The 14,269-nt window shown below is 42.8% G+C and overlaps 1 protein-coding gene across 1 annotated transcript in view; it reads right to left on the bottom strand.

The window, feature by feature from the left end:
- The window catches only part of LOC147881552 (lon protease homolog, mitochondrial-like), a 134,161-nt gene that overhangs the window by 66,834 nt on the left and 53,058 nt on the right, over positions 1-14,269 (bottom strand). Inside the window, exons 4-7 of the mRNA XM_087402221.1 lie at positions 1,449-1,526; positions 1,193-1,234; positions 814-936; positions 567-665 (exon numbers count right to left, since the gene is read on the bottom strand). Of these exons, the coding sequence (XP_087258347.1) occupies positions 567-665; positions 814-936; positions 1,193-1,234; positions 1,449-1,526 (342 nt within the window). The remainder of the gene's footprint in view (positions 1-566; positions 666-813; positions 937-1,192; positions 1,235-1,448; positions 1,527-14,269) is intronic.

The raw sequence follows: 14,269 nt of genomic DNA, 5'->3' as shown, positions 1-14,269 counted from the left end.
CTTGCTGATTTGGCCTTGTGGGGTCCTCCATAAAGTAGGCGCCCACATCTTGGTGCTTTTTTCCTTGTAGGACCTGCTTTTTGCGCGCTTTCCTTAATTCTAGGGCCTTTTTGCACTCCTCTTGGTCCTACACATTGTCACAAACAAAAACCAACACTTTAACCCGTTAAAGGTTAGACTAACGCATGCATTCTAGTTCTTGGACTATTTCCAGTCCTTGTGGGCGTCCCCACAGTTCTCTTTTTACCGATGCAAGGCAAAAGTAAAAACAATAAAACTTATTCTTGGTTAACCAACTTCACCATTCTTTGACCTAATAAAGATTACTCTTTATTTTCTTAGGAAAAGTCCCAAATGGTGACATTAGACCCTTCCCTATCATTAAGAAGATCAATAACATCTCAATGAAGTTGCGCTTACCAGCTAGTTGGACCATATAATGCGTTATGCTGAAGTTGCAGAGATAAACAAACAAAGTAGCATGTAAATTATGCTACATTTACTTACTGACGAATGTGACACATTTCACAAGAAAAGCATACTGATTGTGCACCATAAGCACTTACGTCCAATTCTTCCAGGCCCTGCTGCTGTGTGGCTCCATCAGCCGTAGACAAGCCAATCCCACAATCACCTACTTGAGCAGGATACAAAGAGCCTCCAGTCTGCCACATAAGCACAAGACAAGACAATATTGCATCATGTCCATTTACATCTCTTTTTAGAAAAACACTTTTAGTGGCAGGTTGAGATATATTTTACCAAAACAAAATAACAGTACCTTTTCGTGTGTCTGAAGAGAAATGCAGTTACCTGTAGGAATTGACTGATTCCCTCTCGAAAGAAAGGACTTAACATCATTAGACTTTGCATTGTACTGATTGCTTCTAACAGAGTGGCTTTCAGAACATCATTGTCTGGCTCAAAAGGTTTGTCCTGTGCACATGCAGCAGCATTGTTAGGACCAATACATTGGCTCCCTGAAACTGCTTTACAGCTACAGAATTGTAACTCCAGAAGGAAAGAATCAACCTCGGCTGCTCAAACAATAAATTGACAGATTTCGCAAAGTTATTTGCCTAAAGCAAGTGAACAGACCTGACTAAAACTTAAGCCGAACAGCCAATCCTGTGATTTGTAGAATAAAGTTTTCAACAGACAAAATAAGCAAAATTCAAGAAAACATACTGACCTTGACCCATTCTACAGATGCAATCAAAGGATCCTCTGAAATCTGCAGATTCAATTGCACAACCATCTCAGAACAAACCACTGCCCTCACCATATACTCATCGCATGGGCAGAACTACTGAATCTAAACAAGGATGTTTTTGACAGAAACAGTCCCTTTAAGGTGCATAGCGCTATGCTGGATATTACAACAGTGATTACTCAAACCTCACACCCCCTTTAAGATCTGAGCACTTCATTGGTGTAGATAATCTTACCATGCCTGTCAAGCGCAGTCGAACGTGGCCTTGTAGGACCACTTGCGGTGGATTGAACATTCTGGTCACATTTTTAACCTGCCAGACAGCCACCCAAGCATTTAGGAAAATATCAACACACCTATCAAAACAGAATGCATTTAGATCTGGCTAAAGTTACCCTGTATCAGGCAATGACTATCAAAATACTGATATAATCAGAGTATAGGTACATCCTCCCGATGCCCACATGTTATCCACACAATGCTGGAAAATGAGAGCTTCAATTTTATAACCTCCAGAAGTTGCCTGAAACTATCATTTCTGATATATCAGTAGTTGTCACTCAATGTAAGAAACTTGGAGAAATTGTCATGCACTGTCAACCAAAAAAAAGTAGAACATGCGAAAGGCGTGAAGCTTCATGCTTGTTAAGGCTGCTGTATAAAAGAGGGGTGTACGGTGGCGGAACGAAGATGTGAGGAAAGAGGAAGAAGGGAGAGGGAGATGAAAAAGAGCTAAGAGAGAGAGAGAGAGAGAGAGAAATGAAATGAAAGGAAATGCTTGTATCAAAGTTCTCGAGAAAGAAAGAAAGAAAGAAAGGCTATTAACGTCCACTGGAGACCAAAAGGTCTATGGGACAGCAAGAAACCCTCTAGTACATCTGCTTTAGGGAGGGCACATGGCAACTCCCAAGGAGTGCAAAAAGCAACCCCAATTATTTAGAGTACCTACATGATATTCTGGAAGAGTAAACAGCCATACATCAGTTTAAGACTGAGAGTCTTTTGGTTTTGATTTAAACTCTCTGATTAGTGCTACCCCTTCACGATAAACTGCCCATTTTCCATCCTTTCTGACAGCCCTGACTTTTAGCTAATTCAGTTGCCTTAATCTTGAGTTGAGTTTGTGTAAGCTCCTCTGCATGACCTCTATAGTGCAAAATAGAAGCTGGCCTGGAATCGTCATCATCTTGCCCATTCGATGTTGGGCAAACTTGATTTGATCTTTGTCAATATTTCACTATATGTATCCTCCTCTTTGTACCAATCTTTTGGGAGCCCCCCTATTCTAATCTCACATCTAGCTTCGTGTTCTTTAATCTCTGCTTGGATATCAGACTTACTTGCTTTGTTGTCCACTTCCACAAACACTTCCTTCCTAGCAGTTTACATATGCACACACATAAAATACAAGTTGATACGTACGAAGTCAATGGAATGTGAAAAAGATGGAGAGGCAAAGGAAATTCATTTTGTGAAAAAGAAAGACAAATCAACAAGAAGGAATTCAAAGTAGGTAAATGCAAAAAGTGAATTCAAATGTAACCAAATGCATCTTGCATTGTCATGCCCTTACTTTAGGAGCTCGAACATCTCTATAAGAAGTGTGGCATGGCTCCAACCTATCCCTAGCTAGGCAACATCTAGGCGATGAAAAATTTTCTTTGATTATTCAAGTTTTCACCTACAAAGCATTTAAAATAAATGAGTAAAATGATAATCTACCATATGGGAGACACGAAATCAACGAATCTTTGGTGATGAGGACAACTTCCCCGGTAGAGTTGAGTGTTGCTAGAACTAAAGCCAACCTCAAGGATTTTGGCGGCTTAATAGAGGATATCTAATGTGTTTTGATGATCGGTGCTAGTCTTTTACCTAGATATTCTTGCTTTCAGCATGGGCCGGGGATGTTCACCCATAAATTTTTTTTTTTTTTTGCCCTTTTTTGTAAGGTCTTTTTGACTAGGGACTGACCCCCCTTTATAAATAGATCCAGCCTGTTTCTTTTAAAAAAAAGAAAAAAAAGGTCACAATATGATTTAATTTTGATTTTAAAAAATTGTATATAGGATGCACAACTTAATATACATCAAATTTTAAAAAGCCAGCACTAGATTTAATTAAAAGTAGCTGATGCTTATCGCACTAATTATAGTCATTATAGCCCCATGTGCCTAGCCATGAAGAATTTGGTGACAGATTTCAACTTAAACTCTTTCTAAGCAAGAATGAAATTTTGAAATCTATTTTTAGCATGTGCGCACAAACAAGGTGAAGACCCTTAGGATGAAACAAATCTTTCATAAAAGTTTTGAAGTAAGTTAACCATCATTTTCAAAGGACAATTTTCTTTCTACATCTCTTTGGATAAATTGATGTGGGTTGCCTTTTAGGGGCACATGTTGGGCTTCATTTGCACAAGTAGCCAAAAATCAGCAAGGCCATGTGATAGATTAGCCATGGAGCTCTTTCCTAGCTTGTGACTTGCCTCTCTCTGTTCCTCTGTGGTCTCGAAAACAACCCTAAAAGCAAATTTTGCCTTTTCTACTTGCTTTCCAAGCCAAATAGCCAAACGTGGCTCCTGGAGCTATTTTTAGTGAAAGGGATTTTTACACCTCTCTAACCTTTAGTCCCTTGCCTTGGCCCATGGAATTAATTGCACCAAAGTGTCCTTTGAACTGTTTTAATCAGTTGGAGGCTAGGGTAGTCATCGTAAATTCCTAAAGCTTAGAAATTCACGTCCCCGTGACAAGGACCAAAATTCATATTATATTTCATTGTGCTTCAAATATGTGGTCAAAGGAATCAATGTCAAGGTCCTTGATGAGGGCGAAATGGTGCAAACTAGGTGGTTCTAAGGCTAAGGGCTTAGGTGCACCAAATATGTGTAAAAGCCAAGGGGCAAGTGTATTTAATGTACTCCAAAAGAGAGGTAAAATGGTGTACCAAGAATGAGTCTCAAAATGATTACGTGGCAAGTAGAACCATCTAGGGAGCTATGGGCTCTGGTGTATGCATGTAGGAAGAGAGAGTCGTTAGATCGAATGTTCATGCTATGCAGAGGTTGGCTGGGTGGTACATTTATGCACCATCGCCCGTGATGTGAGAATTCAGTTAGAATCTATAGGTTTATAGGTTTTTCGTTCTACATCTTAAGTGGTGCGTTGCCTTATTAGCTAGATTTAGATGCTCGTCTGGGAGAGGCTAAAGTGAATTGTTTAGTCTTCACAAATGAAGATATTTTGGACTATTTTTTTATTAGCCTTCTCCTTTAGTGTTTGCCTTCGTCATGGCTGCTTCTCCTCTTCACCTCCAGAGTGCTGATAGAAACTCAATACGAAGACTTTGTATAAATGGATGCTCAAGTATGTGTGGGTGAGTGGATTTGTATGTGTGAGAGCATATCGTTATACTGTGACATTGGGCATTGATGACGTCAGTGGGGATGTCATAGTAGCTAGTCCCTGCTCTGCGTGATGGAGTTTATGGTTCAACCTTATGAGAGACTATCATGAGATTGAAACTGCACTATGTTGTGATTTTAGAGAATGAGTTTGGGCATGTTCGTGGATTCATCTAAGTATATGCTTCTATTGTATTAACAGACCTGCTTCCCAAACAAGAAAGGCTTGGTAAAATCTGCGAGGACATTTTGATCGAGGACCGCGGCATCACTTTATATGGCAGTGTTAGGGATGCTCTGCGATCAGATCAACTAGGATAAGTAGACATGATCTAGATGGTGACGCGTAGGAAGACACTCCTAGCATCTAGGGATGCATGACATCCCATAGCTCACGTGTGAATCTCAAAACCTTCATTCCCTCAGCAACTCGTTGCTTTGGGGTCAGTGCCCAATCTGCCCCCTCTAAGCTCTTCTGGAACAGCAGCAGCATCCTCTCTCCTTCTCCTAGCCTGGAGCAGCCACAGCCCCTTTCTCTCTCCTGCTGCAGTATTTCTCTCTCTACTGCAGAATTTCTCTCCCTACTGTTCCAGCCCATTCCCCTTGCAGAAATATGCCTTTCTGTGCACCTCTGGAACAGCAGCAGCTCCTCTCTTACATCCCCTCCCTTGGGATCAGCATTGGCACTCTCTCTCTACAGTTATCACTCCATAAAGGCTTTCTCTCTCTAGCCTACAAGCTGTTTTTTCTAAGCTGTTTTCATTCCAGCCCCATTTCCACACTCTCCTCACCCAAGGTAGCTTCAGAGGCATCAAGGAATTCATCTACAAAAGGGTCAAGTCACGAAGGGAGCCTGTATTGTCAAGTCTATCTCATTTACAACACTATTTCATGTTGTTTCTACTATCTTTCTAGAAACTAGTGCTTGCCTCTAATGTTGGATGTAAGTGGTGATTGTTGCAGGCTTCTTCCTTGTGGATTGGGCAAGCCAAGAGTTGAAACTTGAGCTTGAAGTCCTCCTTTTTGTTGTCTACCTTGTACATATGCTCTCGAGTCTTGTATCTAGGTCCTAGGCTTTCATTGAGTTCATCAGTTTGGAAGGTGCATTGCACCTTGGTCTTGTATCTCCATTTCCAAGAATAAAGTGAGCCTGGATAAGGGAGGGGCCCCGTCTTGGCCTCTCAATCATATTGCAATTTCCAATGATGTCACTTTGTGTTTAAGCTGTATAAGTCTTAATTCCAGCTTAATTGCAATCTCTTAAGTTCCAGTATATGTGTTTGGCAACTCGCAATCATTTCATTCAAATGCCTCTGCAAAATCCGTTGTCTGAATTGATATAAAGCACCGAGTAGTTTACAGTGATCGGATTATTTAGTTGGTTGTCTGTGGGTTGATGCACGTGGTGGTATTCTTGTATTTGAATGCCTTCTGAATAAAAGATAAAGAAATACCGAAAGGGGCGCTAAGTTTAGGGCCAATCTGGTGTTTGGTGCAAATAGGGGCAAACTAGCTCCTGGTTTTGGTTTCTGTTATTTATTTGGTTAGCTTAGTAATTCTCTAAGTGGCTCTAGTCATGGTATTTGCTGGTTATTAACTGCTCACCGCCGTTTGGAGATCCCAAAGGCCCGTTACAGTGGTTCCATTGCCGGGACATCACCAACTTTCTCAAGGGAGTGAGATCTGCGGTTGTTTTGGATGATGTTAGGATCAGGAATATCACCTCTCTCTCAAGAGGCATGTGGTTGCTAAGAGAATTCAGCCAAGATGTTGTGCATCATTCCCTCACACCCTAACCTAGTGCATTTTACGTATCCGCTCGAGGAGACGAGAGAACTATGGATCAGCAGTGAGATCCGTCACCATGATACGGCTGGACGAGAGACGCGGAGACCACACATGACACGTGGGGCAACCAGAGCATGCATGATTGAGGTCCGACCTATCTCAGCCCTCCTCAGAGGGGACCGCCAGAGACGAGGCATTGCTCTCGATGTAGCAACCGGATACAGAGATCTAGGAGAGCATGCCCCCCGCTACCGCGGGAGACAGCCCGACGGACACAGATACGTGAGCTCTTTGCATCACATCAGAGGGCCATCACGGAGCCAGGTTATATGGAGCCTGCACATGTACTTCTCTGAGCAGTACTTGATTGCTCTTTTTCCTACTATATACCTAGATGATTGCTCTTTTTCCTACTATTTTGTATTAGCTTTTTGATTCTTAGCACTTAGTACTCAGCAAGGGCCTTAATGTGCCCTTTGCTTTCAGCCCACAGTGGCTTGTATGGGTTACATATATTTTGTACTGTCTCATAGACCCGCGAGGTCTCCCGAAGACGTTAATACACCTTTTCTTTCTCTTCACCATGTTTCTAACATGGTATCAAAGCAGGTCAGTCCTACCCTACCCCGCCCTGCCACGTAATCTCTTGGAGCTGTCCTTGAGTGCTCTACCTCCCTTGGCGGCCTCCTAGCTTGCTGGTCGGCACACTGTTGAAGGCACGCCTGCACGTGTGGACCTTTGAAGATGTTTTGGAGCTTTTTCATCGCCAATTTTAGGGTTTGCACGACACTGCAGCAGAAACCAACCACCTGTGCACATTGGTTCAGAAGTTTGAAGGCTTTTCCGACCTACTTGAGGCATCTCCGAGCTGTTTTGGTGCTACTGCTGCACAGCCGCCTCCACCAAAGTCATCTACGAGCAGCTTCTTGATCTCTACGGCATCTAGAACAGCTGTTTTTCAGAAGAGTGTTCTGCTATATCATTTCGGAGCTGTTCCAGGGAGCCGCTTTTCACTTTGGAGCTGTTCTGAGGCTTCCAGCATATCTACATCAGCCATTTTTCAGTGTGGTGACCTGTGCAGCACTTCTGAGCACCTACAGCCACCTATATCTGCCCACTTGCACACGTGGAGTCTACTATTGCATTTTGGGAGTTCTAGACCAGCTGCCATACTTCCTCGTTCTTCATTTGGTGCTGCGAATTTGTTACCTCAGTTTGCTACTATGGAGCCTCGTCCTCGTGGTGAAGACCCATCAGCACAACTCCCAGCTTCGGATGAGAAGAATGACAAGGCACTTGTGCTTGAGACTAGCTTACAAACTACTTCATCATCTTGACCTCACTACTTCAGCCAAGGAGGCACTGGACAAGCTCGAGAATATATACGCCACATCTACTAGACCTGAGGAGCAAGCTTAATCTGCTATATTACATGATCTATCCCTCTCTGAGGTGGTCAATGATCATCAGTGATGCTATGTGTGTTTGTGTTGAGTCAAATAAAGGTTCTCAGCCTTGAGTTGTCCCTCTAAATTGAATGTATTTGGAATCACTAAGAGGTACTCTGCCCTGGGTTGTCCCCCAAAAATGAATGTATTGTCTTTTCCTCTGGTTGATGGTATTGACCACCCAGTTCAGAGTAAGGAGGGATGACGAGTGATGGTTTGCCCTTGCCAGTCGCAAGCTAACTGAGAAGTCACTATCACACGGGAGGTGTTGGATAGTTGGACTTGCTCTTTGTAGTATTGCGGTGGAAGGGGGATCGGTCTACTCTTTGCGTGTTGGGTCTCACACTCTTTGCTCTGAAGGGGGGTGTTGGAGATATCATAGTCAAAGAGTGTGTTGGTGTGTAGTACTAGGTGATCTAGTACTAGTCTATGTGTGTGAGTCATATGTGAGTGCCACCTGTCATCATGTGTAATCCTCCTCATAAAAGCCAGCAGAAACACTCTCATTTCTCTCCCTCTCTCAACAGATATACTAGGGCCCAGGACAATCGTCGAGCTGGACCCCCCCAAAGGATTTTATTACTTGAGAGAAGGAGGAATACATGAGTTCAGCGTGGAAGCTGTTCATACAAAAATCCAAACGTGAATAAATATTACATGAGCTCTGAGGCTCCCTTTCTTGGCAACAAGCCACTTGTCAAATTCTACATTACTTTCCTAATTACATGCCACTAAGGGCAACTCTGGAGTCTTCGAAGCACTTGGTCACGCGAACCGCCTCCTAGACTCTTGTTAGGCTCCCATAGCGCTTAGGAAAATAACTCTTCCTAGTACCTGCAACAATTAATTAAAGCACACCACCATGGCACCCATTAATTGTTAGCACTTTGCATGCAAATAACACACTGTGGACTAATTCTAGTCACGGTGGGCGTCCCCACTGAACACATTTGCACACATAACAAATATAAAATATGTATATATTTATTCTCTGGTTGACCGAAGTCAACACTCTTGATCATAATTAAGGAGCTTTGACCAAGGCTCGAGGCGCCTTAATTATAGTCAAGTCTCTCCAACCGAAGTTGGCACATCTTGGTTAACCATAGTTAACCCTCTTGGCGCATGCCAAGTCTCGTTGACAGAAGTCAACACTCTCTGACCATAGTCAGCTCTGTGGTTCTCTGGTTAACCGCAGTTAACCCTCTTGGTAATAAACCAAGTCTCCCCGACCGAAGTCAGGTTTACTTGACCAGAGTCAAGTATCTTTGACCGTAGTCAATTCTTTGACCATTAAAAGAACTCTTTGACCATAATTAACACATATCAAAACTCTTTAATTATGATTAAATAAATGGCCAATTGTACTTTGACTTAGGATATTTACATGATAGTGACATCATGGGACTTATCCTATATGCACTAGGTGTGACACGACCCCTACACTCCTGAAATCCCTGATCTGCAAGCAAACACAAGAACACACCAAACGTGAGGAAACTGAGCAGGCTGCTCACCACCCAACCATGACATCTACGGGATGCGATCTCGAATCAAGAGATGTCCCCTCCGAGCCACGAGCTGAGCTACTGGCACGAACTCCCAACCAGATCCTAACCAGCCTAGTGTCCCATACCACCAGGTGGCGCTGTGAAACCTAGGATCTGCTGATGGGCCTTCGGCTATGCTATGATGCAGGCGCGGGTCTGCGACTCAATCCAGGATCCGACCTAGCACCTGGGAATGAGACTTGCTCCCATCGGCTCACTAAGAACTGAACCTCTGGGCCCCTTATATAGACTCAGGCTTCAAGCGCCAAAAATAGCAAAGACCTCTAACTGGTTCGTACCCTTGTCTCTCGACCCAAGAATCAAGCTTGCTTAGCCCTAAGCCTCCCCAGGCTACCTGAGCTAGTCTTGTGTACCCAGTACACGTCAGATACCAATCCGTGCACATGACATACTTTCCCTCCTCTAAGAACTTACTCCTGAGTTCGCTAAAAAACCTGGAAATGTCCTCTCGAGGTTTTGTAATGTCTCCCATGTTGCATCCTCCTCAACACGATCCTTCCACTTGATCTTGTATTCCGTGATAGTTCTATTACGAATCTATCTTTCACGAAATTCAAGAATACTCTCAGGCTCGTGTCGAATAAAAGTCAAATCTGTAACTTCTATTATTTCTTGAGAAGAAGCAAGTTGATCATCCGCACCCAATAACTCTTTCAGTCTACTCACATGAAATATTGGATGTACGCGTGATAGTTCTATTACGAATCTATCTTTCACGAAATTCAAGAATACTCTCAGGCTCGTGTAAAATAAAAGTCAAATCTGTAACTTCTATTATTTCTTGAGGAGAAACAAGTTGATCATCCGCACCCAGTAACTCTTTCAGTCTACTCACATGAAATACTGGATGTACTCTAACATCAGGAGGCAATTCTAGTTTATATGCAACTGGTCCAATTCTTTTAATAGCCTTGAACGGACCACAGTATCTGGGGGATAACTTTGGAACCAAATCAGTACTTAGGCTCTTGGATTCCTTGGGAATACGCAAATATACCATCCTTCCTTCAAATAACTTTCTAGGTGAACGATGTCTATTAGCATAAATTATGTCCTAATCTTGGTAATAGACTCCTTGGCAAACTGCAACATTTCTTGCATGTCTTGCAAGAATGTCTTTGCAGCATCATTTTGGATTCCCTTTAACCCAACCATAACTGGTGACTTAGGTTGAAACCCGTACATAAGCATAAAAGGACTGTAACCAGTACTCGAATGCTTTGCACTGTTATAAGCAAATTCTATCATAGGTAGATAATCTTCCCATGAAGACTGTCTCTTAGAAACATAGGCCCAAAGCATATCTTCAACCAAATGGTTGACCTTCTCTGTACTGTCATCAGATTGTACATGATCTAAGGAACTCATACTTAGAGTAGTTTCCAACTTCTCAAAAACAAGTGTCCAAAAGCTACTTGTAAACTTCGAGTCCCTGTCGCTAACTATGTCAGACGGCAAACCATACAGCCTGACCCTTCAGATTCTTTTGCTTTGCGCAGCTGGCCCTTCTATTTGCCAGGAACAACCAGGTGTGGTTGTTTTGCTAGCTAGGACTCCCTTGACGGGTATTCGGAGCTACCAAAATAGATTGAGTTGTTTTGCTGGCCTCTGTCTTGCTAGGACTCCCTTTATGGGTATCCAGAGCTACCAAGACAAATTGGGCTGGTTTCTCTCCTGCCAAGACTCTTCCCTAGTGGGTATCAGAGCTGCCAGGTTAGAACCCTCAGCCAGAATCAAAAGAAAGGGCTGCCATGGAGTGTTGCACTGGACTGGGATGCCTTTTTCGTGATCGCATAGCTGACGGAAGTGCCTGTGATCGGATTATTCAGTTGGTTGTCTACTGTGAGCTGATGCATTGCGGTGCTATTCTTGTATTTGAATGCCTTCTGAATAAAAGATAAAGAAATACCGAAAGGGACGCTAGGTTTAGGACCAATCTGGTGTCTAGTGCAAACATGGGCAAGCACCTGATTTTGGCTTTTGTTATTTATTTGTTGGCTGTTGTTATTTTCTGGTTGGCTGTAATAGTTCTCTAAGCGGATGAAATCATGGTTTTTGGTGGTAGATAATTCTCCACCGCCCTTTGGAGATCCCGAAGGCCAATTTCACCTCTAAAGGAAAATGTCCACTGACCCTTTCGAGGTTATGTTATCTCAGCTTGAGCATAACACTCCTTCCCTCTTCAAGTATCAGTGTCCTCCATGATAAAATCTGGGAATGCTCTCCGCATCTGGTACACGGATTCCCAAGTAGCCCAAGATAGAGGTAGACCGTGCCATGCAACCAACACCGTGGGTATTTTCCGACTGCGTACTTGCATTGTTCCTTGGTCCAAAATTCTTGTTGGTTTGCATCTTGCATTATCCTCTATCTCCTGAAACAAAACGATACCCTCGATTAGTCAGTCACCTGGGTGCAAAAACTTCTTTAAATGAGAAACATGAAACACTAGATGCACCTTATAACTCTATGGTAATTCGAATTTATAGGCCACCTTGCCTTTTCTTTTTAGAATTAACCACGGCCCACAATATCGAGGTGATAACTTAGCACTCTCTCTTGCAATCAAAGAGTTAGCCTCTGAAGGAATTCTGAGAAAAACTTTTTCTCCTTCCTTTAATTCCCTAATGGACCTATTTTCATCCGCATATGCCTTAGTGCTATTCATAGCCTAGTGGAAGTTAGCTCTCGCAAGTGCTAGCATCTTCCGCATCTCAACCACATAGTTCGCAGCACTAGGCACTTTCTAAGGTATTCCAACCGTAGTTGGATGTGTTGGTCTATAACCATAGTTCAGCTCGAACTGACTCATTCCTTTAGAGGAATGTTTTCTATCATTATAGGCAAATTCTAGCAATGGCAACCACTTTTACCACGTATCTTGCCTCAACAAAACATATGCTTAAGGCGTATCCTCTAAAGTCCGGTTGACTATTTCCGTCCAATCAACCGTTTCTAGATGATCCCCACTACTCATTCCCAACTCAGTCCTTAGTGCCTCAAACACTGGAGTCCAAATATGACTGGTAAATTTAACATCCATGTCTGGCACTATGGATCTGAGCAATCCATGCAGACGAAACATATGTTTAATAAACAAATCTACCACTTGCAAGGCACTAACAAACTCTCTAGTTGGAATGAAGTGAGCCATCTTGGTAAGAGAATCAACCACCACAAGGATAGAATCATATAAACCTTGTGTCATAGCCAAACCGACAATAAAATCTATGGAAATGCTCTCCCTACCTAGTGGTATTTCCAAGCGCTGTAAAAGTCCGGGTGGCTTCACCCGAAGCCACCCGCTCTGCCTTACTCACTTTACACGAAAAGCAACGCGTCATATTCATGAATATGTTTTTTCATTTTTTACCAAAAGAAATCTCGCCTTACGAGACCATGTCTTCTCGACGCCTAGATGTCCCGCGCACGGGCTATCATGGCATTGTTAAATGACTCTTTGCCTGAGATCATTCTGACTAGGTACTACTACCTTGCCACTTTGTTTCAGCATATCCTCCACTATGGTATATATCGCATAAGTTTGGCCTTTTCTGGATGCCAGGTCACCCTTTTCCTCGAGTTTAAGCACATAAGCCTTAGGCCAAAGGCTCTAGACGAACTCGTCCACCTTTTGAGTTTCCCTAATCTCGGCCATTAGAGCACTCTCTAATACCGTGGAACTCATATTATGCATAATGCATGACAACACATCAACAACTTTATTTTCCTTCCCTCTTCATCATGTTAAACTCTTGCATGAGTTTTGCCCACCTAGCTTGGTAGCCTCTCAAGTCAGGTTGTTTACAGAAATGTTTTAGAGTATCATGATCAACATCAACACAAAACTTTGACCCATACAAACAATGTCTCCATGTCTTATCGTTTTTCTTTTTCTTCAATATCACTGGCGAAGCAAAAGGTAAGAAACTGGGCTGAATTGCCCAAGCTTGAGGTATTCCTCCAGTTGTCTTCACACCTCTGCTTCTTCAGTAAAACTTAACCTATAGAGAGGCCTATTTACAGATCCTGCCCCCGGGATAGGTTTAATCTTATACTGAACATTCCGCTCTGGATGTAATCCATAAGGCACCTCATCCTTAAAACAGTCAGAGAACTCCTCTGCTATCTGATCAGCCAATTTGGCCATCTCCCCATCTTGGGTAACATCAGTGCTAGCCGATGGACCAACACTCGGTTCTACCGATGCTGTACAAAGAAACAAAACTCTTCTTTAGTTTTTGAACTTCCATTACGGAAACTAACGATCCCTAAGGCAAATCCTTTTCACCTCGCAAAACATACAGCAAATCATTCACTTAGGAAGAGGTTCATAAACCTTCATTACACATTCTCTAAATTTATCAGTGTATTGAGCCACTGATAAATTCATTGACGAAGGTTTCTATACTGATCCCAAGCTCAGGATGATTCGTCAGGAGGCAAGCAGTGTTTTCTAAATTCTTTCTTGAACCTCTCCTAAGTAGTGGATGCCACTCCCTCCCTCTATTGTTTTATCCACCATCTATCCGCAACCTTATTAAACATGTGGGTGGCCTCACGGATTGTCTTCATGTCATTCCTAATTTCACAAATGGTGAAAGCCTCTTCCCATTTGTACAACCAGGTTTCTATTACATCAGAACTACAGTCAAACATCCGACTAGAAGACTTTTCTAGCCTATAATTGGCAATATTAGGCACCTTAGACCTTCTAGGCTCGACCATATGCACACTAGTTTCAGGCTCCATTGGAGCTTTACCTTTTCCTCACGAGATGGTCTAGTAGACAAACTGTGAACCATTTGTCTGAGCTCAATTTGCCCTACATTTGCTTGCACTTGCT

Source organism: Dipteris shenzhenensis, chromosome 31 (genome assembly GCF_047967505.1).
Source record: "Dipteris shenzhenensis isolate YYH24624 ecotype China chromosome 31, Dip_SZ_1.0, whole genome shotgun sequence".
In the NCBI taxonomy this organism is placed as follows: domain Eukaryota; kingdom Viridiplantae; phylum Streptophyta; class Polypodiopsida; order Gleicheniales; family Dipteridaceae; genus Dipteris; species Dipteris shenzhenensis.
The sequence above is the reverse complement of the archived record's forward strand: the minus strand, read 5'-3'. Positions and strand labels throughout refer to the sequence as shown.